This window comes from Columba livia, chromosome 2 (assembly GCF_036013475.1).
Source record: "Columba livia isolate bColLiv1 breed racing homer chromosome 2, bColLiv1.pat.W.v2, whole genome shotgun sequence".
Classification (NCBI taxonomy): Eukaryota; Metazoa; Chordata; class Aves; order Columbiformes; family Columbidae; genus Columba; species Columba livia.
This window is the reverse complement of record NC_088603.1, coordinates 142,814,805-142,839,113: the sequence shown is the minus strand read 5'-3', so window position 1 is coordinate 142,839,113 and position 24,309 is coordinate 142,814,805. Positions and strand designations below refer to the sequence as shown.

Here is a 24,309-nt window from a genome sequence, read left to right as displayed (position 1 = left end):
TCAATGATTTTTGCCCATCAATTTGATACTGTGAGAGAGGACAAAAAGTCATTCCTTCTTTCCCAGGAAACAAAATCTCTATATATTATGCATGTAGCTATTTAAATGCTATTCTGAATATTAAGAATTTCATATAAATATTTGAATATTAAAGCACGATGCTGAATCTTCATGTGGTAATTTCCCCTTTTGAGAAGACACACATGATGAACAGTGATAACATCATTTCATTATTTTAACAGAATGGCAAGATTTGTTCACATACAAGTAAAACTGAAAGACAACCACCAGATATGAGAAAACACTATTTTATTCCCTGAAACAATGTGCAATGGACTTGAGCAGGCCAGTTGGTGCTTTGAAGCAGTTCAATACGGATCATGCATTGGCTTTGCTTCTTTCAGTATACTGACTTAAATATAAAGACTGAAAGATACTGATAAATTGAAGTGGAAAAAGCAAACAAGCAACAATTATTCAGGACTGTCTTAAACTCAATGCACACAAGCTCTGCTTTGTACAGGAACTTTTGTTGAAAAAGAGCTTCTTAAAATATAGGTAGCTTTCCTATACTCAGCAGCAAGAGCTTCTAATCATCAACTCCTATGTGGAGATAAGTAAGGTCTTATTACCTAGTTACTTCTACCTTATGTAGTCACTCAGATATGTATACAAATATGTTTAAAATTCTAAGCTAAAAAAAAAAAATCAGTTTTCACAGACATGACTAGATACAGAAAGAGTAACTTAAGCTCCACACCTTCTGTCTTTCTTTTCCAATAAAATCCCAGATCAAACACTCTCTTCAAATCACTGTGTTTCCATTTGAGCAGAGGTATATCCCACTACCCACTTTCAAAGCATTATTTACATAGCCTTGTTTACCAGGTGTGCTCATGTGTATCAGCTTACCAGTTGGCAAATAAAAATCTTATTTAAAACCAAATTATCTACTGCTTTTTTTAATGAACTTTACTGTCATTACATCTCCACAACTGGACTTAACTCATTCTTCAATTAAAAACTACACATTGAATACATATGAATCAGAGTGCACAAAATTATTTAGTTGTTTCCAAGTATTTCCAGACTAGCTGTCTGAGAACCAGAAAACAAGAAAACAATAGCTTAAGAGTATTCAAAGAAGCTAACAAAATTAAAGAGATAGGAAGACTTGGAGGAGAGGTGAGGACGAAGGGAGAGAAGACAACAACAATTTTGATGTTGTACCCAAACCTTTAGAAAGATCAGATTATGACCATATAAACTAATTATTAGGCCTAATTTCTGTACTACGCACCATCAGGAAGATGGAACTTGTAACTATCATAAAAACAGCTTCAAAATAATTTTAAAATTAGGTAAAAGATGCAACAGATAAAGTAGTCTGTCATCGTAATGATCCACATTTTCTAAATTCCCCAAAATTGCGAAAAAGTCCATGGCAGTGGCACACTCAAAAAGAACGACAGACAAGAACACAATCCCTGGTTTTGAAATGAAAGCCCCAAGGAGAAGGCAAAACCACTTTAAGTATGTTGTAGTCTGAAAAGCATATAAAGGCTTACAGTGGCAGTAAAACTAGCTGCACCAGAAGAAAAAACCTTTAGCGCTTTCTATCCAAGCTGCCCTAGGATTGAAAGCAAAATCTACAGTTAACTCTAAAAAGACTTTAGCTGATACTCACCATTTATCTACTATCAAAATAAATGTTCAGCAAGTCATTACAACAAGAAATTCCAAGTATTCATGTGGGTTCTCAGTTTAGCAAACTTTCACCTCTTAATGGTCACCACAAAAACACTTGCCACCAATGCCTCTTGAGCAAAGAAAGGATCAAAAATTCCTCCTTGGTCTAACTTAAGAAGTGGAATCCATAAGCCTCTGTAGTTTTGTTCTCTGTGACTTCATCTAACTTGTTTCTAACTAAAAACAAACAAACAAAATAGTCAATACCCAGTTTGCAAATGTCAAACTTGCCACTAAATAACTGGGAAAAGATCACATGCAGGAAGATCAGCAGTTCAACACTGAGGAGCCTGGCTTAACACTCAGTCTTAAGACTCGGGTCTACTGTAGGCTTCTGTGACCTTCATTAAGTGGTACCAGGCTCTTCTCATGATCTGGACAACATACTCTGTGTGTCAGGTGCTCGTCTGCTCTAATACTGCAAGAGAAGAATAGAGTCTTCCATCCCCAGAGGAGGGAGATAAACCAGATCATGTGCCTTCATTGCTCACTTTTTTCCCCCAACAAAAAGTACTTTTCTTGCGTAGTCTATCACACTTGAGAAAAAACAAACATCTGTAAATAGCCACAGTTATTTCCTTTTTCTCCTCAAAAGGAAGGGGTGTTAGAAGGCGTATTGTTGAAGTCATGCAACTGTTACCATGCCAGTACCACTGGTAAGCAGTGGTCACTGTCTGCTTATGCTCCTTTATTTATCTGTCATTGGCTCTGTGAACACCTGTAGGCAGACAGTGGTTTTGTTTGTACAACAAATAACAAAATACTTCTAATGTGACAGCAATATAATGATGTCAATTAAGCAAATTAAAAATGCTATTCTCACAAAAAAGAGGTCTAGCTGGTAACAGTAATTCACCTAAACTATCTGCCCTGTTGGTCCTTGGAGCCTGTTCACGTGCCTCAGCTGTGTGCAGAAGAGGCAAATAACTGGCCTGGGGCATCAACTGTGAATTCAGAAATAACAGATATCAATTTGCATCTAATCAGTTGACTGACATTCAGAAGAAAAACTATATTAAATTTAAAAAGAGTTCTGTTCACTTTCTAAGTAATAACAGTGAAAACAAATCATAAATTTCTGTATCCTTTAGAGGCAGCCACTGAAAATTAACTTAGTGACATTCTTTCAAACCTACTAGCACAGGACTTGCTTCTTCACTTACTACCACATCTGTTGACATCTTCTCACTGGTGCTACATATAGAAGTTCCAAGATTTTGTGTTTTGAGAATTTTAGATTAAAATCTTTAATTGCCTTTTAGCTTTATCTTTGAAGAGAAAATACATTTTATTGCTTATTTTTTCCTAAAGAAATAACTTCCTTTAAAAAAAATTCTAGCGTGAAGTGTATTTTACCTTAAAAACCCATAGTTTGAATCAGTGAGATTCTAGCTCACTCTCAGCTTTAGGAATATAAATAAGCCCTCCCCTCCTAAAAACCATATAGCCACTGGAAAAACTAACACATTAAATTATATGAAAAAAGCCAACCTTCCCCCCCCAACCAACAAACAAAACAGCAACAAACAAACAACAAAAAAGGCAAAAGACTTCACTAACTTTTCACCAATACTGCGGGAAGTCTGGTTTCTGCCTTCATCCCTCTACTGCTCAAAGCAGCAACATATGCAGACATATAAAAAGTGTGTGTGCGTGTTTATACATATATATGTTGCTTTGAGAAGTAGTAGAATGAAGGCAGAAACCAGACCTAAGTTCACCTCTCCACATGGTATAAACTCATAAATAATAACAGTAGCAAATTATCACAGTAGTTACCAGAATGTTCTCATATATATAGTAAGCATCGCCTTGGTTCCTAAAGTTTAGCTCTATGTATTTTATTGAGATATATGTGCATGACACATAACCAAAAGCTCTGAAAACTTGATATTAAGTACTTCACGAGTGAGAGGTACAGCAAGACTAGACAGAATACAGCATCTGTGAAGCTGAAATGCATCATGTTCCATACACACAACAGGCTCCTTTAGAAGCTAGCAAATTTTTTATTCTTATGAATCGTCCTTTTGACTCAGAAGGAAATGATACGTACTTTAGTATGTATTAAGCAAGTTATTTTTGCAAATAAAACCCCACCTACTGGAACACAAAGCCTGCAAAAGTACATGACAACTTACACAAACATACTCATTTACAAAAGGAAAGTTTGGTGCTTTGGCTTTGCCTGGAATTTTATATACCAAAGTAAACGCATGCACGTAGTGGCAAGAGACAAGTTAAGGGATTTACTGGGTGGAGAGAAACCCCAGTTTTGTAGAGTTACACCTGATAATTTTTTCCAATTATCTCAGACAAAATGGGGTTAAGGTAACAGAAACAGTCACATTTACTTTACCATTCTTCAGCTGCTAGAACCTAAGCAGAATAAATTTCTTTTCTGAATTTCAACTTCAAGGAAGTCTTTAGTTTAGTCTAGAATGATGCTCAAATTCCCAATATAAGCCGCGCTAATGAAGTGCTTTTCTCATCAATACACTTACCCTCTGTCTCTCTCCAATTGACTATCACAGCCTTCTCCATAGTTAACCCACACCATAGCTTGGCTTAACATAACATTAAGAGTTAAGTCTCTCCCATCTCTCTTATTATTGGGGCAAGAGATCACCAGGAGTCCACATAAAGACTTTCTATAAAGAAGTTCTCATTTTTATTTTATCATGTCCAGCTTCAAAAGCATTCAAAGATAACTGTGACGGTCTTTCCCTATTTTCATGTGAACCCTATAAGCATTATTTATAGGGTTAATTATATTTCCAGTATATAACATAAGACAGATACTTCTCAATTCAGTTTCCCTTAGTAACCACAAATGTGAAAAGCTGACTGCAGCATAGTTTGAGGGTCATTTCAAGAACAGAACAGGCAGAGAAAGGCTCCATTTTCAGATACTGCTGTAGAAACAGATCTGAACAGTAAAAGGTATGGACTATGAAAATTATTAAGAGAAAAACAGAAGGTTATTATCAAGATACAGCTGCACTCCACGAATTTCATTTTGTTATTTCTCCTCATGTCAACAGTTTATTAATAATCTTGAAAGCAGGGAGCTTGCACCTGTTTTTATAATTAACGTTATCTACCATTTCTAACTAGTTACCTAAAAGTGAACTAGTCAACAGATTATCTTGTTCTTCGTTTTTTTTAAAGTAACTTAGAGAAAAAAGCAAAATAAAAAAAGGCATTACTCAAGTATTACTAGCTAATTCCCATCAAAATAAGCTATAAGATACACAGAATTCTAAGATTAAAGTTAATACACATTACTGTTTTGCTTATATTTTGTAATGAAAGTTTAAGTCTGTACTTGCTATGCAATGACATTCTAACAATAAAGCAGTAACTTACAGAATATTCAATAGTCCCTTTAGGCTTTTGAAAAGACATTCGTCGCCCATCTTTCTTGTCTGGGGTCTTCTTCTGGCCAGTGTCTGAAAAAAATTGAGGCAACGTGCGTGTTAAATTCATTTTCCTCTCTCAGCACTGTCACAGGCTGCTGCCTACAGCCCCGTGGGCAGACATTTAATTCACAGTCACACAGCTCGCTCCTGGTGACTCTGCCGAACAGACACCCGGCTGCTGAACAGGGACTTCATTCCTCTGCAATGCTTTCAGAATTTGACCAATATAAGCCACTGATAACTGGGAATCAATTAACTGCATAAGTAGTTGCCGCTATCTGAGAAGCTGTTAATGAAGGAAGGCTAAATGGGAGACAGACCCCACGAGGAAATCAACATTTCTGGAACTACTGTGTCTACTTGGCTTTCTGTGGAACCCAGGCTTCTTTTCTCTAGAGGGGATGTGATCCAGAGTGCCTGTATGTTCCACCTAATCTGTTGGGATATTTTTTTAATGTCTAAAGGCTGTTAAACACAGTATTTAAAGCTGTCTTATAAACCAAGGAGCATTAGTGTTTAACTTCACAATTATCGGTAGCAAACACATACAGCCTATGCACAAACAATAAAGATTGTAAATAACACTAGTTAAGAACTGGTCTTTATATTGGCACATGGTACTTCGTTCACCTTCACTTCATAAGCCAAATCAGCAACAATTTGTACCTGAAGTATACTCTACTTTTTGATACTAATTGGTTTGTTATTAATGATAAAGACAATGCAACAGTGTACTTACATGACTGAACAGAAAGCATTTAACTCTACATCTCTAGAAAAGGGGTTTTTTAACACATCTATAACATGCATTTTTTGAGTTGACCCTCTTAAGAAGTTTCTGTCACAAGGCCTCCACCTTCAAAATGTAAATATCTGCTATTAAGTAGCCCAAAATACTTACATGAATGAGATGTTGTGTTTTCATGCTACAATAGAAATAGTTACACTCCCATTTTGATAGATTCAGATTTATTTTACCATAACTTAATATATTTAGTCAAATACTTAAAACACAACTGAATAGCAAAAACAAACCTTACTTTAAAATATTTTAGTATGGCTAGATCAAGAATAGAAAACATGCTCTATGTCTATTTAAGCCTCACCTGAGGTACTAAGAAAACTTGCTATAAATTGTCAGCAACTTCTGTGCATTAATATTTTGAATTAGCAACCTGACTGCAACACTGGAAAAAAGACTAGACAAATACTTGAATTAATTTCATATACTACCACCCCCCATTTCCACATGGATAGTTGAAACTATCAAGATATGAGAGGGGAAAAAAAAAAATCTAACACAAAACACACAGGAAGTTCTGCAATGTCCAATAATAAGAAACAAAACACACACACAAAAAACTCAGCAAATACCTTACATTTGCTATATTGGGCAAACTGCAGAGGGCAATGATGAAAGTGATTTCTAGCACATTCAATACAAGTAGCCTCCTGGGGTATTCTTTATATAATAAAGAAATAAACATTGCACAACTCTACTTTTTTTTAATATACTGAAAAGAGTCTAAGGGAGAATGTACCCACAGATACAAGATAAAACTGATCTATAGGTGGTATTAATTACAGCAACTTTTTATAGCTATGACAGACAGTCAAGACTTTAAGCCTACTTTCAAATACTTTCTAGAATTCTGAAAAGTATAAGCACAGCAATTTTGCATCCTATCTTCATTCAACACACTAAAAAGTATTTCTTCCCTTATTTACTATTAGCAGCTTCTAAAAACTGACCTGAAACTTTTTTTCTGATTATATCAATAATTTTTAAAATGCTAGAGATGTCTCCAGGCAAAATTAAGCCAACTCAGTAATGAATAAAATACACTATAAGTTTGTTTGTAAACCAACAGTGGCCAACATTCTCTTCTTCCAGCTCAAATATTTTCTTACCAAAGTTTCTACCTGACCTTGCAACACAACAGGTGCCTCCTTGGAAAGCTACTGAAAAATTGCAGCAGCTGCTTGAAGTTGTTCCAAATTCTTCAGCCCATATCAAAGCTTTGCCAGCAGCCTATTCTTTTTTATTCAACAACAGTCTGGTTCAAATACACTTAAGAAAAAGTCAAAGGATGCAGCTGAAGAAAGACTGATCTCATCCAGGATCCCATACGTCCCTTAATAATCTATACAGAGAGCACTCACATTCTAGAACAAGCATCTTCTTCCCTTGCCCCCCTCTGTACTATTGGATAGAAATAAAGAAGCCCTATGCTACAAATGTATACACACGCTTCATTTGTGTACAGCCCAATGTTGTTTGTGTTGTGGTTGTTTTTTTCTGTAACCCACACTTAAATTTCATTTTTCTTCTTACCAGTTTGTGTATGAGTACCTAAATAGTTTGCAGACAAGTGCCACTAGAAGAGGTCAAGTTATCTTCTCCCTCACCAGTAACTGAACAGTAGAATAAAGCTGTGCACTACCATTTATATATAATTATAATAATCACTGTCATATCATTCCATATGCCAAAAATAGAAGACCAAAGTTAATTGTTCTTCAGGGCAGAAGGACCTACTGTGCTTTAGACTCCAGAGCACTCTGGTGACTTCACAAAAGTAAGAGCGACCGAGGGGTAGGGGTGAGGAATCAAAGTCCCAGTTGGATGCTATTTGGAGGAAAGCAGATGCCAGAACTCCTAAAACAAATTCCCCAGGAGCTTACAGAATCATAGAATTGCTTTGGTTGGAAGAGACCCTTGACATCATTGAGTTCAACCATAACCAAACTCTAGCACTAAACCATGTCCCTAAAAGCCTCATCTACGCATCTCCAGGGATGGTGACTCAACCACTTCCCTGGGCAGCCTGGTCCAATGCTTTACAACGCTTTCTGGGAAGAAATTTTTCCTAATATCCAGTCTGAACCTTCCCTGGTGCAACTTGAGGCCATTTCCTCTTGTCCTACAACTTGTTACTTGGGAGAAGAGCCCAACCCCCTCCATGCTACAACCTTCTTTCAGGTAGCTGTAGACAGCGATAAGGTCTCCCCTCAGCCTCCTTTTCTCCAGGCTGAACAGCCCCAGTTCCCTCAGCTGCTCCTCAACAGACTTGTGCTCTCACCAGTGCCAGGTACAGGTGGATGATCACTGCCCTAGTCCTGCTGGCCACACTATTCTTGATGCAGTATTCCATAGGGTTTTTTAAATGTTATTCCCTCCCAGACCTAAGACAGTAATTCCTACCCTTCCTATCAGTGCCCACATTCACTCCTTCCCTCTGTGACAGATTTATTTCCCTCTCACTATGTAGATACAGGATTCAGGTGTTTCATAACTGACTTTGACCCAAGTCCCCCAAGCCAAGATGAGATGAAGGTGGCAGCGCTGAGCCCCATATCACTGCCCAGCCTGGGGGTCCAGTACTGGGCACAGCTGTCACCCACACACCTCTGTCCACAGCCCCAGCACCGGAGCCATCCCCTCATACAGAACCCCTCCAGCTCACTCAACGCCTCAGAAACAAAACTAGGAGGTTTTGCAATCATGAAAATAGGTCAGAGCAGCAGGGACATGAATTCAGCCTCCCTGAAGACATACTGCAAAGCCTCCAACTGCCTCTCGCTGAACGAGGCTGCTATTTTTTTAAAGGAAAGTAAATATTTAAGCCATCCTTGTGCCCCGGTATTCTAGGAAGCATGTGAAATTGGAAACAACTCCCAGCATAGAATGTAGTCATCTGAAAAGACCTCAATACGAATAGAAGTCAGTCTCACTCTTTAATTTTACTTATTCTGATGATAACTTCATTACACATGAGCTCATCTTGTTAGGCTACACACAGTCATTACCTCATCTGCCAGCAGGAAGCCAGTGAGACTACCAAACGCTGATCTCAGACCACAGGTACAAGAACCTGACAGCACCCTTTCAGGCTGCGCACAACCTCAGGTGTCAACAGTAACTTGTTTAACAAGGAGATCTGTGGTGCCAGATCATTAGATCTCCAGCCATGCTGGTTTAGACAGAAACAAGACCAGACCTTTTGTAGCGTCAGGGTTGATGCTTTAATTCTGAACTACCACTTTGCAGGTTTAGGTCTCCACAACAGCTTGAAACACTCAAGTGGAAAAGCTCACATCAGATGCATGAATTATAAGAAAATATTACAACTGTCTAGGATTTAAAAGACTAGAGCTAGGAAGATACAGAAAGCAGTGTTCAAAATGACACCAGACCAATATTCAGTCTGAATGTTGTATGCGTACATCCAGAAATTTAAGATTAAATAACTGTTGCATAAGAATGTTTACATATGATCATCCACATAACCGGAGAGAAAGACATACTGTTCCAACATATTTATACAAGACAGAAAAAGGGGTTTTAGGAACATTATGTTTTAGGAACATACAGCTTCCAATGAGGCAGCTTTGACCTTAAAATATGTAACTGTCAGTGGCATTATTCAACTGTAATCTGAAGACAAGCAAAGTTAAATTCCAACATTTATAGGTGAGTTCTACTAACTGCCTCTGTATGGCCCTGTGCCACTGAATTGTGGTTGACTGAAGTTATTCCTGTGGCACTGCTAGTTCAAATTGACAAGAGTTACATTTCTCATTTCTTAATATTCCATCTAAGACAAATGGTACACCTTCAGTGTTCTGTTTGCTGATGCTTCCAGCACATCCTTTGTACTTCCGGCAATAAAAGACAGTGAAAAGAACTCAAGATTTGTACTGTGAGTAACAATGCAAAGGTACAAGCTAAGAACTCCCTAAGACTATCTTCAAGCTTCACACAGAAACGTATTTTTTCCTTTACCATTTTTCCTGCATGATAAGCTTAAATTTCAAATAACTTGCAATGTTTCCCAGCTACTGATCTTCTCATTTCAACATTAACAGAAATTACAAAGATCACATTTTCCAGAGAAATAAATTGATAAACAAAACAAGTACCCTTTGAGATAAAGCAAGTAGGCTAGACAAGTAAATAATTAATACCAATTGTTTTCAATTAATAACTGAGCTTATTATAGTTAAGAAGATGAGAAACATGATTTATCCCCCCTCAATGAGAACTGCAAGTTACACATTAGATTTACACGCATTTAAGAAAGTCAGAGGCGGCAGCCTTGTTAAATGCGTGTCTGGGACACAATTTTTCACAGTTCTTAAAAAAAACACATAGCACATATGGGGTAAAGATTTTTCAAAACTGAATCACAAGAAAGTAAGGAAAGAAAAGTAGTCGTCCTTTGAAATATTACAGAGGATGTTATTTAGCAGCACATGAAAAAATGAAAGATCAAACAGATGAAACACAGATGTTACACCTTTATTTTATTAGTTCTGCTCAATAACAATTAGATCTTTATGATCGATTCATAAAGAAACACAAAATATTAAAGTAGGAGATCTTTATATTTCATAAGTCTTGGTGACTTGGGGTTCCTAACAGGAGGGCCTACACCTCAGTAGAGCAACCGTCTCAGTGACCCTTCTCCCCCTTCTGTAGTTAGATATGCTTATGCTAATTACTGGAATATTATTTTCAGTTATCTTCCAGTGTCTTAGGAACCAGAAACAACAAGGCCCTAATACTAGTCTACAAGATGCTAGTAGCCTGCAATTTTCTAGCCAAAATGGTAGTTCTTCAGACCAAGGCAGTGTCAAACAATCCTCCTTTAGTCTCCTCTTCCTAAGCAACTGTTACTTACTTTGTGATTCAGTCTTTTCTAGAAAAGTCATGTTCTCAAAACTCTTGATCTTTATCACTGCTCTCCACATGATTCTTTTGTTCCTATTTTTTTCAAGCAAAACACCAAATTAAATGCAGAGACCTTGTTAATGCTGCATCAATACTGTAAACACATCAAAACAGCTTCTTCCTACAATACAGATTCAGCACCAACTCAAGTCCATTTTGTGATCCCTCTAACACATACCACCCTTTTCTGCTATCCAGTCAGCTGCAGAGCACATAGGCAGAAATAATTAAATGCATTTTTTCAGGATGAAACACAATTCAATAGAAATGTATTTAAGGCAGGCCACTTCTCCAAAAGACTAGAAGACACTAAGTGAGCTCCACACATGACACTTCTGGAATGTGTATCACACAGGCTTTCTTCTAAAAGAACATTTCACATTCAAGGTAAACAGAAATGCTTCACCAAATTTCCAGACTATGCCACAGTATGTGTTACCAACAGTAAGCTTCCTTACCCATTATATCTAAGATATGTATCTATACAGTTTAATATATTAGAGATGACCTGAAATTTCCACCCACTGTACAAACTCTACAGACCACATGTATATATTAATGAAAACCTGCAAAAATCATGACTGCTCTACTGAGACAGCAAAGTCAACTTTTCCAATGATTGTCCTTCTGTTTCAGGTATTTAAGCCTGTTTAGTTGCACATCTTCAAGTCTACCCAAAACCCCATAAGAAATTTGATCATTGTGCAGCAATATCAAGTTATCCTTAGACACCTTTAACTTACACTTTGCCTTATCACATTTAAGCCAATGGTACCTAGCGTTTCTACAAGCTTAAAAACAGTTGCCTTATCCTAATGATGTAAGGAGACTTGTGCACTACAACAGCTCTGCTGACATGCAAACAGATGTACCATGTACATAAAGTTGGACCCAAAGCCTGGGTAAACATCTTGCTGTACAAGTTTATTGCATTAGGTTTGCATGACATCAAACTGGGAGTTCAGTCACCATACCTGAGGGCAGCGTTGCCATTCAGAGGCAGCTGGACAGGCTGGAGGAACAGGCTAGCAGGAACCTTATGAAATTCAACAGGACAACAGTCCTCTAAATGGGAAGGAGAGCCCCTTGTGTTGCACAGGCTGGCACTGCCCAGTCAGGGAGCAGCTCTGGTTAAGAAACCCTGGGGATTTTGGTAGGCAGGAAGATGGACACAGCCAACAGTGTGCCCCAGCAGCCAGAATGGCCAACAGCATCCTCATCTGTATCAACAGGAGCACAGCCAGCAGACACAGCACCAGAGAAGCGGATATTCACCTTAACTTGGCATTCACATGGCTTTTGGAATACTGGTTCTAATGTCATCATTCCATTTTCCCCCCTACCCCCAGACCCTTTCAGTATAAGAAAGGCATTAATAAATGAAAATTATTTTGGTGAAGGGCCACCAAGGTAGATGGGGGCTATGAGAAGAGGCTATGTGAGCAGAGCTGCTCCAGCCCAAAGAAGAGATGGTTTAGAGGGACTGTAAGAGCTGCCCTCCTTTACCTTCTCAATAACTTCCCCACAGGTGTCAAGATGACAGAGCCAGGCTGTATACAGTGAAGCATAGTGGGAAAATGAAAGACAACAGACATAATGGACAAATAGGAGAGCTTCTGACAGGATAAAAGGTAAAAATCTAATTGTCTAGAGCAGTTGTGCAGTTTCCATCATTGGTCATTATCAAGGTGCAGCTGGATAAGGCACTGCAAAACCTAGCCTGAAGTCATAGTCTTCCCTACTTTAAGGAGGACTAAGCACTCTTGCTTACCATTTGAGTTACCTGTAACTACGACTACTCCAGCATTTTTCTGGCAGGCAATGCAGATGCACAAGGCCACCACCCAACCAAGCCAGAGGGAGATTCACACATACAACACAGCAAGGTGCGTTGCTTACTGATGAACAGAAAGTTATTATTCATACATGCAGTAAGTCAAAAGGCAGCTATAAGCATGCAGGATTTTCAATAAAACACGAGCTTCAAAACTGTTCAAATGTAGAAATGGGAATTAACCAGAAAAATTAAGATAAAAATGCAACATGACACATTAAAAAAAAAGCAATGCAGTCAACAGATACCAAATTACTAGAATAAACCATATTTAGATTATAAACTAACCTAGCAGATGACTGAAACAGATATGAACTGAACTTCAGTAAAATATCCAATATATCAGAATCCTATTCAACAGTAAAAAATGGACTAAGAATATTAAATTATGTCAAAAAATTCAGTAAAGGGGAGAGAGAAATAGCAACTAGCAGAATGGAGCGATATGTTAATGAGCTCCCAACGGACTAGGTTTTAAATAGTTGAACTGCACATCAGCAAAGAAACTCAGAAGCACAATCAACAGCAAAGGCTGGGTAAAAGGACACACAGTGAATCCTGTAGCCCCAAAGCTTGGAGAAAACCAGGGCAAGATGTAGTAGTACAAAGCATAACATTAAGTAAGAGATAATTTAACATCACATACACCCAGGGAACAGTCAAGAATTTCTATACACTAGTAGCACATAAGTCAGAAGAGATTCTGCATACATTAACATATCACAAGATGACTGAGTCACCAGCCTGATACATTCCAAGATCACATTTGCCACTCATGCCTGTACCAAATGAAGTATTTTCAGACATGAAAGCAAAGCATTAGCATCTCTGTAAAGGCTGCTGGTACATTTCACATGTGCTTCCTCCAGAACAGTGTGTACAGGAAAACTCGCAGAAATGTGTCTCCTGAGTTTGAAGCCTCTCGTACTTTATCATACACCTGTTAAAATTAATTTCTTAAAAGTGAAGTACTGAATACGGATGAAGTGAGGAAATAACCTACCTATTCTTACGTCTGCTTTATTCTGAGACAGATTTTTAGAAAGGAAAATGCTAACTTTTACAGCAGAACTTGTCAAGTGTATGGTAACTTGGCCCAGCACTTTTTTTTTAATGCACAGCCACTACCTTCACCATAGTACAGAAGACAAAGGCCACACAGCTTACCAGATATACTGTATATAGTTATCCTACCAATCAAAACTCAAAAACTCATAAGAAAAAAATGTAAATAAACCCTAGAGGGCACATGGTTCAGAACTGAATAAACAAGTTGCACCTGCAAAAAAAAAAAAACAACAAAACACTTTTAATAGACAGAAGGTACAACAATTTCCTGGACAGGCTGCTTAAGAGGATTCTCTGAACAAGTTCTGAATGACTGATTTTCACTTCTTTATCTTCTGTACTTAATGAGAGGCACACTGCAAGAAGTCAAGAGTGCCTGTGTAGCATATCTTCTCCCTCCATGAAGTGACCACAGACAGAAGTGAGGTGAAAATGCCTAGACGGGCAGAAGCATGAGACTCCCAGTATGGAACTATGTTCTCACAGAACCAAAGTGTTACCTGGAAGAAACCTCTTGAGTACATCTACTCCAGCCTCCAGTTTGAAGTGGTAATATTGTCAACATCAAATTAGATCAGCTTAAAACAGTCACCTGTCACATAGATGGGCTATCCTGTGAATTTTTTTTCTGTTGTCCAATTTGAACCTCCCAAACCAAAACTCATGGCTGCTGCCTCTTCTTTTATAATTTCTCACTACTGCGAAGAGTGTGTCCTTTTAGGTAGATGCCCTATGATCCTGAACACACTGGCTGGACCCTCTACAGTGTCCCAGCAGCCTCTTTAACAGCACTGCACCAAACCAAAGCACGGCCTCCCCAGCGCCACAGAAAAGAAGCAAAACCATGTCCCTCGCTGGCGCCCACACTCCCCTTTACACAGCTGAAAAAGCAAACAGTATACTGAACTATAAGACATTCGTTCTAGAAATTACCAACAGACTGTCTTCAGAAGCTCTATTTTAAAGCCCACAAGGCTTTTTTTTTTTTTAAATAAAAAGATAATTTCACACTGAAATTTTTGGTAGCGCCTTCACTACAGCCAGATGCTTTCTCTAAAATTTTTTGTTCTCCTTGCATTTTTATCCTCTACCACAATCATTAAAAGACTAAATACCTTCCTGAAATTATTTCACTGACATGGCTGCTGACACGAGCAATGTAAACTGGTTAAACAGGTTTACAGCCTCCATCACACTACCCAGTCTCCCAATGTCTCGTTTCTTCGTACTAAGAAATACTATAAACTGTTCTGCACGTACCCAAAGTGGTACGTAGGCTCAGAACAGTGATTCAAGGTACGGCATTTGACCAGACTTGCCTCCCTGAACTTGGAAACCTTACAGTGCAGCTGTTCAACTGTTTAGGAAGAAGAGCAAGACAACAGTAAACACAAATTTACTAATATTACATGAATAAAATTGAGATATTTTATTGTAGAAACAAAATTTAAAATAATTACGACTAAATAATGTTGTGTTTTTTTCCAGAAATGTGGAAACAGAGTTTGAGGTATTCATGAAGAATTATTCTTGTAATAAGTAACGTATAGTCACAACTGAACGATGCAAAGAAAGTGAACACTGCAAAGATCCTTCTGAAAGTCCTAAGTGGAAAAAAAAAGCTAGAGTAATAGGCAGGCCTGCATCCAGAACACAGCATACAGAGCTTGAACATGTGGAGTAGTTAGAATTTGCCATTAAGGTTTAAGTTAATGTCAGGGGACCCATCTCTAATTAAATGAGAGGTTGGATTTCAACTGAAGTATTGTAATAATTGTTACAGCTTCCACAGCACCCATTACCAGGGCACAGGCGGTTTATGAAAGCCAGGAAAACACATTCCAGAAGAACTCTGCAGTCACGAGAAACTGTTTCTGCCCATAACTGACAGAAACCCCATGAAGACAAAGACAGCATGGGAGGTCCAAGATCCAATTGCCTCACACAGAATGCTTTGTCTAGGTGAGGAAAAACCCAAAGTATGGTTCTGTCAAAGAGGCAAACCAAATTCTATACAAATAGAACCCCACCCTGCATTCCAGAACTGCAGTCACTTTTCATTAACACAAATTTGAAATATTACAGTATGAAAGTATCTGAGGAAGAACATTTCCTCCTCAGAGCTAGGGAAAACCCAAAACATTATAATACAATCTAAGTTAATCCTTTGTCCCAAAGAAAGAAGGCAACAATAGGAATAGGGAGCTCCTCCCTCTAAGAAATCACATGTATCACCAAAGATGCTTTACACTAACAGTTGAACACATGGCCTTGTAACTGATCATAAGACCAGAAATGTTGAAGAGTTCTACTGCCATTTTGCTTCTGCACAACAGTATAAGTAACCTTTGTTAACAAGCCTTTAACAGTTTGTAGAGGACGTATTCAAGGTAATTCATCTCACTGCTGAAACACAAGTTGCTGTCTCTTCCCCTGTGTGTCTTGTAGTAGAGGGACAACAAATAAAGAAAGAAAGAGTGGCACTGTCAATATAGCACACAAGGGCACATCATCTGCATCTGGCAGAATACATGGGCATTCCTGTTGCCTTGCCCACTACTATAAGTACCAGATCTTGTTTCTCTTCATAAAAAACAACTACTTTACTCTTTCAAAATAACCTAAAGTAACAAACTCAATGGTCTTTAATATTACCTTTCAGTAGAAACCTAACTTCAACCTTACCTACAATGATAAATATGTGATCATCCACTTGGCACAGTGATTCTTGAACCAGGAGGAAAAAAAAAGGAAAAGGAAAGCATCTTCACAAACTTCATATGTCTTTTTCTTTCGAAACAATTCTTAGACCATGCCGTTTTTACTAGGCATGTCAGAGTTTGTTTTTAAGCTCCAGTCAACAGCATTACCTCCCACAAGTCCTTATTGCCTGGTCCTCTTCTACATATAGTGCCTGCATACATTCGCTGCCCATTCCTCCAGTTTTCATGGTATTTCTTGGCAACCTGAGTACTCACTTGGAATTAGTAAGTTAGAGTACCTATATTTAAGGCCCAACAACATGATCAAGAAAGCAGGTGACAAAAGCAGGTGACAAAAGCAGGTCCCTTAGCCCCAGGCACAGGACAGTCACTGTCTCCAGGCTGACCTGTTTGACCACTGAAATGCAGAGGTACTAGTACTACTTACCATCGCCAAACCCATTTCCATAGTACTACTGTCTGTTATTCAAAGGCACACGAGTGGCAAAAACTACCTTGGAAACAAAGGAGATCTCAAACCAAGGAGCTCCTGTCGCCTTCCCTCAGCCTGGTCAACAGAGGTACCAGGAAAGTGAGTTGGTTAGTGGGGGAGGGAGGGGCCGGGTAACGAAAATAAATGCAGTAGCACTGTCACTGAAATCAGGAAGACGCGCAGCAACAACGAAGTTGTTTTTTCGTTACTACGCCCGTGTCCGGTGCAACCCCCTCGGGGTGCAGCCTCCGCTCGGGCAGGCGCCCCGCCGGGGCACCCCGGGAGCCGTATGCCGGCCGGGACCATGTGCCGGCCCTCGCACGCCCTCCCCTCTTTGTCTTCCACCGCCGCCTCCTCCCCCGGCCACCGCTCACAGCCGCCCCTGCGCGGCCCGAGGGCAGGAGGGAGCAGCGGCTGCGGGACCCCGCTGCTCGGCGAGGCCGGAGGGCACCAAGGGGCCCGCGGGCCGCGCCCCGCCGGGGAAGGGACCCTCTCCCCCTCCTGCTGGCGCTTCCGCAGAGCTCGCCCAGGAGCCAGGGAGGCTCGGGGGGAGTGAGAAACCCACCCCGGCACCCAGGGCGGCCCCTGACCGGCCGCTGCCCCTGCCTCCCCCCACAACCTCCAGCCCCTTCCCCGCCGGTACCTGGCGCCTGCTCGGTGGGGCCCGGCTCCCCGCGGCACCGGACGTCCTGAAAGCGGACCTGGCGGAGGCTGCCGGGCACAACCCCCCAGAGCCGGCTGGCGGTGCCGCGCAGGAGGCGGCCGCCCTTGCCGGTGAAGGCGGTGAGGTAGTCCATGGCGGGGGCGCTAACGGCCGGGGGGGCCCATGGCCGGGCCGGACACGGAGCTCCGCGCGGCCCCGCTCCACAACTTGTGCAAACTTTGGCGCTCGGCCCCGCCTCCATTTAAAGGGGCCGCGGCGCCGCCGCCGGCGCTGGGCGCGACCCGGGGCCGTGCGGGTACCGGGCCGGGGCAGCCGGAGCCGCGGTGCCCGCGGCCACCGCCCCCACAGGTGGGGCCGGGCCGGGCGGGAGCCGGGCAGCCCGCGGTGCGGGGTTGTGCGGGCGCAGGGACAGCGTCTCCTCAGCGGGACGCTCCTCCCGCAGCTGCCGCCCCGCCCGCGTCTTTCGAGGCTCCTTGGTTTTTGCACAGGACCGCGGAGGAGGAGAAGCGGCCCCAATCCACTGTCTGCTGCGGGAAGATGGATGGCCCGTCCGCTCTCGGAGAGGGCTGAGGGGTGCAGGCCATGAGGAGGAGCGGGGGACATCTCGGTTTCCTCAGCGCCTGTGACCAGGACACTCGGGACGTCGCTTTCCTGGGGTCCCAGGCAGGCTCAGGGGCACCCGTGTGAACGCACCCGCAGTCTGGGGTTCTAGCTGTGTTCTGTGAAAGCTCACTGCTTTACGATTATGTGATTCAAAGCCTTCTGTTGACTTTTAATGTCTCGGCTTCCCTTTACTAAAAAGCATGAAAATTAAGAATCAAGGAAATCTCATACTTTTACATCTCACAGTCATGGATATTAAGATGTTTTACCACGGCCACTGTTAAACAAGGCCAGCTTGTGGCTTTGCTGTTCTGCTTTTGGTCCCTCACGCTCGCACTTTGCCACCGCCCCTGCTGTGCTAGCCCAGCCATGTCTTCCTGTCCTCCTGCCAGTGTCTGCCCACATCCACACCTGGCTCAGCCTTTGAACTCACTACGTCACGTAGTCTTCCAGCAGAACTTACTAGGTGCATACATGTTTCTTTTTGAAACAGACATTTAATTTGTAGTGTTTGTTTGTACTCTCCCATTCTTCGTCCTCAGATTTCCTGGAACTTCCAAGGTTTGAAGAAATAAACCCAGTTAGAACCTGACCCAATATTTTAACAGAGAAAGAAATATCTAAGGCATTGAATCTCATTATAAAGATCTGCCTTACGATGTGCATTCTGCACGTATTGAGGCTGGAAGAACAGACGTATCATTATATTTACTACCTGTACTGTAGACCTGAAGAACGCAGAACTGTAAGCTGATGTGCTTATATTCTAACCAGGCTGTGTTGCAATTACATGCTGCATCTAGCTGCAAATGAAAGCATTGTTTTATAAAAAATGCTCTTGTTGAGCCAAATCTATTGTGTACATGCAGAACAGAGGAACAAAGTGCTGAGCTATCTCAACTCCTATTCACTTGTAGCAGCTGCTCAATTAAATCAGAGTTTAACGTCAGCATTTTGGAGTGCTGATTCCTGAGGGTTACTTGATGTAAACAGTACACTCAAATCAACCTTTCTACTACTTAAATCGGTTCCTGCTCAGGAGATAATGATGTTCAAAACTTTTTTTTTTTTTTTTCAAATAAAGCTTTTTCATGGAAACAGAATACGAAATTTTCAGCAGAATTAGCTTTCCCTTCCCCCAAAATCTGCCAGTAGAAATGGATGTATAATCTGCCTGTTTCAGGACTAATGAATAAATCAGGAACTGCAGAGTCACTGCATGGTCTAAGTACCACTGGATGTTTAGTATATAAACTATTCTGCCTACCAGATTTATCTTGCCCTAAACACTGTAATTAGTTTTCATTTCATTACAGTGTTTCTGCTGTAAACAAGTTATGGTTCATCTTTTACCCTGTTGATTCTATTTCAGGAAATTCACCCATGTCTTTGTACCAGGTGTGAGTTTAAAACTCTGGTGCTCAGCACTTTCAAAACTTTGAGCTGGCTTGTCCACCAGTATTCTAGCCACATATGCATCTCTGTTACTATATTGATTTCCTCTGTGGTTTGAAATAGTTCTTTTCTTTTTTTTTTCCCCCTCTTCCAAGCCCATATTATCTAGTGTTTATCATCATATTGCAGTGACACAGGCTACAGATTCAGACTCAGCTGATTCGACATTTTGATGAAGTATTCAAGGTAAACATTTTGATAACTATGAATTTGTTACATTTTAAGCTGCTTTCATCTGCCTTGTTCACAAATAGTCTCACTGAAGTATAAAGTGATCACCTATTACTGCAATGTGATTTTCATAGTATTGAAAATCATTGCCCATACACAAAAGCATCTGTTTGGCAATGTTTTTACTTAGGAAGAACAAATTCTTCAACTGAATTGTCTTAACTATAGAAACAAGATTTAGGTATCTGTGCTCATGAAAAGTAAGAGTATTCTTTAAGATATGTGCCATTAATTGACTACTGATAACATTTTAAGGCATCAAGGTAATAGTATTATTACGTAATTATTACATTGTGAAGAATATAGTCACAGTTACACTACTGCAGTAGGCATCTTCAACACAAACATCCAGTAGTATTATACTATTATGAGCTTTAAGATGCTGTTTCTACTCAGTTGTGCCACAACTACGATAGCAAGATTTTTGACAATATCTCTGGTCTGAAAACTCACCAGGATTAATCCTGTGTCATTTACAAAATCTAGTACACTGGGGTTTAAAATTATAGCCCACTTTTCCATCCAAAAAGCTTTGCAGCATTCCTCAACTATTTAATTGGTAAAAGCAATGCAACACACTACATACATGAGCAATGTGTGTCCCTTTTGCCATAAAACTACAACAAATATAAATATGTTCTACAATATTTGTAATAATTGCTTACACTTACATTGATCTTGAACACCTTTACAGAAACTTGATCATACTGACTTTATGTCCTCAGTGTCTACAAACAACCAGGATTTTGCTGATGGGAGCCAATAAGTTTGTATTTGATCTCTCAATATGCAACAATGATCTCTCCTGGGTTTATTTTCTGGCCTGTGGTATCAGTGCAGAAAGCGTATCTCTGTAACTCAACCACTTAAAACTGGCCCTCCAAATTAGGAGCTGGTCCTACCTGCTCTTAATTGCTTGTGCCTGTTCCTGTGCTACCAGTGTGAGCACAAGCATTCGTCAGGTCAATGAACTGTGCAGTAAGGCTGCTCTGTTTAAAAGTATCTTTTAGTGTGGTCAAAACTAACTAAACATATTTATTTTCTGTGGGGTTAATATTACCCTCAGTTAGATCTCCAGATCTGTTTGAGTTGTGTGTAAACACCTGTGGAAGCACAAGTTGCAGAGCAACAGAAGAGCAGAAGTGGCTGGGAGAGAGGAAAGGGAGGGAGGCACTTGCCATCCAGCCTCTGCCTCCAGTGTCCCATAGCTCAAAGTGATAGTGAAACCGTGGCACAACTGGAGATGCCTTCATATAGGTACTGCACACAAAACCATCTGCAGTAGCTACAGAAGTGTCTGACAGAATATGTCTGCATTTATGGTGCTACACTTAATAACACATTCTGCTAAAATGTTGCTGTACATAAAGGCACAGCCTGGTCTTGTAGCTCGATCCCAAAGTCCCAAAGCAGAGCAGGCAGTGAGCTGCTCGAGCTGCATCCTGAAAGAATTGGTGGTGTAGGGAAGAGAAAACAGGGGTTAGTTTTGGTTGAATAGAGAAGGACACAATGAGGAAAGGATATTTCCAAAGTCTCCTTTCAAAGGAGGAAAAATAATAAGAACACAGCAAGTGTTTGCTGGTATTAAACCATGATAAAGTGCTAGTGACCTATTATTTCTTTGGGAACAGATTTGTTGCTTGTGAAAAAAAGTGCAAATTGCAGCAACTAATCCAGGCAAAACACCAGCAGATGCTGTGTGCAAGCTGCCTTAAGCCTTTGCCAGTCCCCCATGCCTGGTGTATGGGATAAGCAGGCAGAAGTACACTAGGCCATAACACGAAACTCCTATTTTATATTGTCAGAAACGAGGTTTGTATGTGCTCTTCAAGGCACAAATCTTGATGTCAGTCATTTGGCAGTTGGTCAGTGTTCATTTGTATATAAGCAACCTATACACAAGTATATAATGTTGACAGTTTGAACCAAATGCCTTGTTTACATTTCCTTACTCATTGTGGAGCCACCGACTCTCATGTGATGGTATGAGGATGCTGTATGCCTCGGTTAAGTATTTTAAATTACCATGGCTGGTCAAGATCCTACAATTTAAGTAGTTGCAAAACCTATAATGAGTAGCTAAAACAGGGATTTGAATTAGAACATGCAGAAAAGCCTACCCTCTCTCCTAATTTTTAATGAAACCTATTTTTAGTAATGTAAAATAATTCCGATTTTTTTTCCAGTGAAAAAGCTAACTCTTAAGACACTGAAAACCAGACTGCACTCTGTTTCCAGTGCTGTTTCAGTAAAAATTAAATACAATGCAGAATGCACATGCAGTCCCTGAAGGAGGGACTGGAACTGAGGTATGCAGAACTCCCACATTCTCAGGCATATTTCCCTATGAACCTACTAATTTGAATGATGACGTACAGAAATACAGAGTTCTAGGAAGTTAAAACCGTTGCGCAAATCTGTTTTTATGATTAAGAAGGTCCCAATGGATCCAACGGGCAATTCAGTGAGAACTGGGAGAAGTTGAAAAGAGATAACCAGCAGGTGACACGAAGTAAGTGGGTGTGTTTAAAGCAGGTTCTTTACAGAGACCTGTGGGTTTGGCGTGTCTGTGCATACAGGTTTCACAACACCACATCCTCTTTTCAGATTAGACACTCAGCAAGAAGGAAGCTTTCATCTGCATACTCAGACATGGCAAACCTGGAATTTCAGACTTCAGCAGGTATGGATATAATTCTGTTTTTCCTAACAAGCTCCCTGTAAGGGTATAATGAAAAGGAGGCCAGTCTCCACCTTGAGCATTGATGCTGTTCCCTGTTCAGCAGAAAATGTCACACTGAAGGGACAAGACAGAACAAACATGGCGAAAAAGAGAATTTGGCGGTCCTTAGTTCTGGACTGGCATATTTCAAGTATAGGTTATGTTTTGTATCTGATTATTCTTGAAGTAACACCAAAAAAGGCAGGAAGCCATTACAGCATCTCTTGTAAGGCAGTTGCTTTCTCAGTAGAAAACTGAATCAAACTCCTACTTTATCAGTATTTCAAATGTGGCTCAATACATCTTTCATTTCCTTTTATAGAAGCTGTATAAAATAAAGGTACCACAACTAGACATCAGGTTTCCCCAGGCTGAGGAGAATATTTGGACCTTGGACACCTCAGCCTCCCCCTACAATGCATTTAAGCATCAAAACATGCAGTCCTAAGCACTATTCCTTAGGTTGAATTTCATAATATTTAAGCACTCTAATATTCACTGTGTTTAGTTTTTGTCTCTCAAATCTAAAAAGTTTCAAGAGGACAAGTCATTCCTGTCAGATGCCTCTGCAACATCTGACCTGTTTGTGCTTTGTTCTGATACAGGTTGTAGTTACACAAACGATATTTGTTTTGTTTGTTAGGTTGGTATCTAACCTAATCCAAGTCAGACTAGGTATACTTAGGACAGCCCAACAAGTCCTTTTCACCTCTGAAGAGAAAGCAATTTTTGCTTTTCTAGCAAGATTTCAAAAATCTTAATACCATAGTAGAGATAGAAACACCATACAAATAAAATGTGCAATCAAATCTAGGACATTACTGAAGCACCAAAAAAAAAAATGTTACTTGATTTATAGCTCTTATTTCCCAAAGTATAGTATTTATGCTTAGATGTTGAAATGGTCTATTCTACAATAACATATAATGTCAGTATTTGTTAGAATATCAAAGATATCGACACAGATGTTTTCAAATATGGCCTTGAGGACAAATGCATATCATACTGGGACTTGTCTATGTTTACAGCAGAACTTCAGTTTCAACTGCAGTTACACAGCTCTATATACAGCCTTATCATATAAACATGAAATGACCTCCAGGTCTTCAATTTATACTTATTTGGTCCATAGTGGCTTATTATAAACAGAACATTCTGTCCTGTTCAGGGAATTTGGACCCTGAGGAATATGCATGCATGTGCATACATATACAAACACCCGTGCAGGTTAAGGATGCTCACTAGGTATAATATTAGCTGAACAACGTTAATTTTCAGTAGATACAGATGTATCCCTGTCTTCATGTCATCATCTCATTGACATTTTGTTCCTTCATCATGTGTTTTGAAACTGAATGTGGAAACACTGAGAGTATAATTGATGACTCTCTATTATTTACTAGCTAATCCCATCCTCCACAGAGCCTTAAATTATGCAAATGATAAATAATTGCTTATGAAAGGTGATCAGAAAATTGATTATTCATCAGGTATTTGAATCTTAGGCAGACAGTCTTAATTATTTTTGTTTTTCTTTTTGCAGTATATCTGTAACTACTCTTAACACTCATTAAATGCTTATCATGTTGCTAGTGTACTATATCCTTGTAAGGACATTGGCTGATACTTGTT

At 40.1% G+C, this 24,309-nt stretch overlaps 1 protein-coding gene and 1 long non-coding RNA gene across 16 annotated transcripts in view; one reads left to right on the top strand and one right to left on the bottom strand.

The window, feature by feature from the left end:
• The window catches only part of OXR1 (oxidation resistance 1), a 286,476-nt gene that overhangs the window by 61,478 nt on the left and 200,689 nt on the right, over positions 1-24,309 (bottom strand). For 8 of the 14 annotated variants that reach the window (XM_065054243.1, XM_065054240.1, XM_065054247.1 and 5 more), the window contains one exon: positions 5,119-5,201. In XM_065054243.1, the coding sequence (XP_064910315.1) occupies positions 5,119-5,201 (83 nt within the window). Of the gene's footprint in view, positions 1-5,118; positions 5,202-17,645; positions 17,925-24,309 lie in introns of those variants that run through there. The other 6 variants (XM_065054244.1, XM_065054239.1, XM_065054245.1 and 3 more) reach the window with 4 other exon arrangements.
• The window catches only part of LOC110364761 (uncharacterized), a 40,109-nt gene continuing 32,733 nt past the window's right edge, over positions 16,934-24,309 (top strand). Inside the window, exons 1-3 of one of the 2 annotated variants that reach the window (XR_002423743.2) lie at positions 16,934-17,101; positions 18,155-19,910; positions 22,563-22,638. This is a non-coding gene — a long non-coding RNA (uncharacterized LOC110364761). The other variant, XR_010470714.1, reaches the window with a different exon arrangement.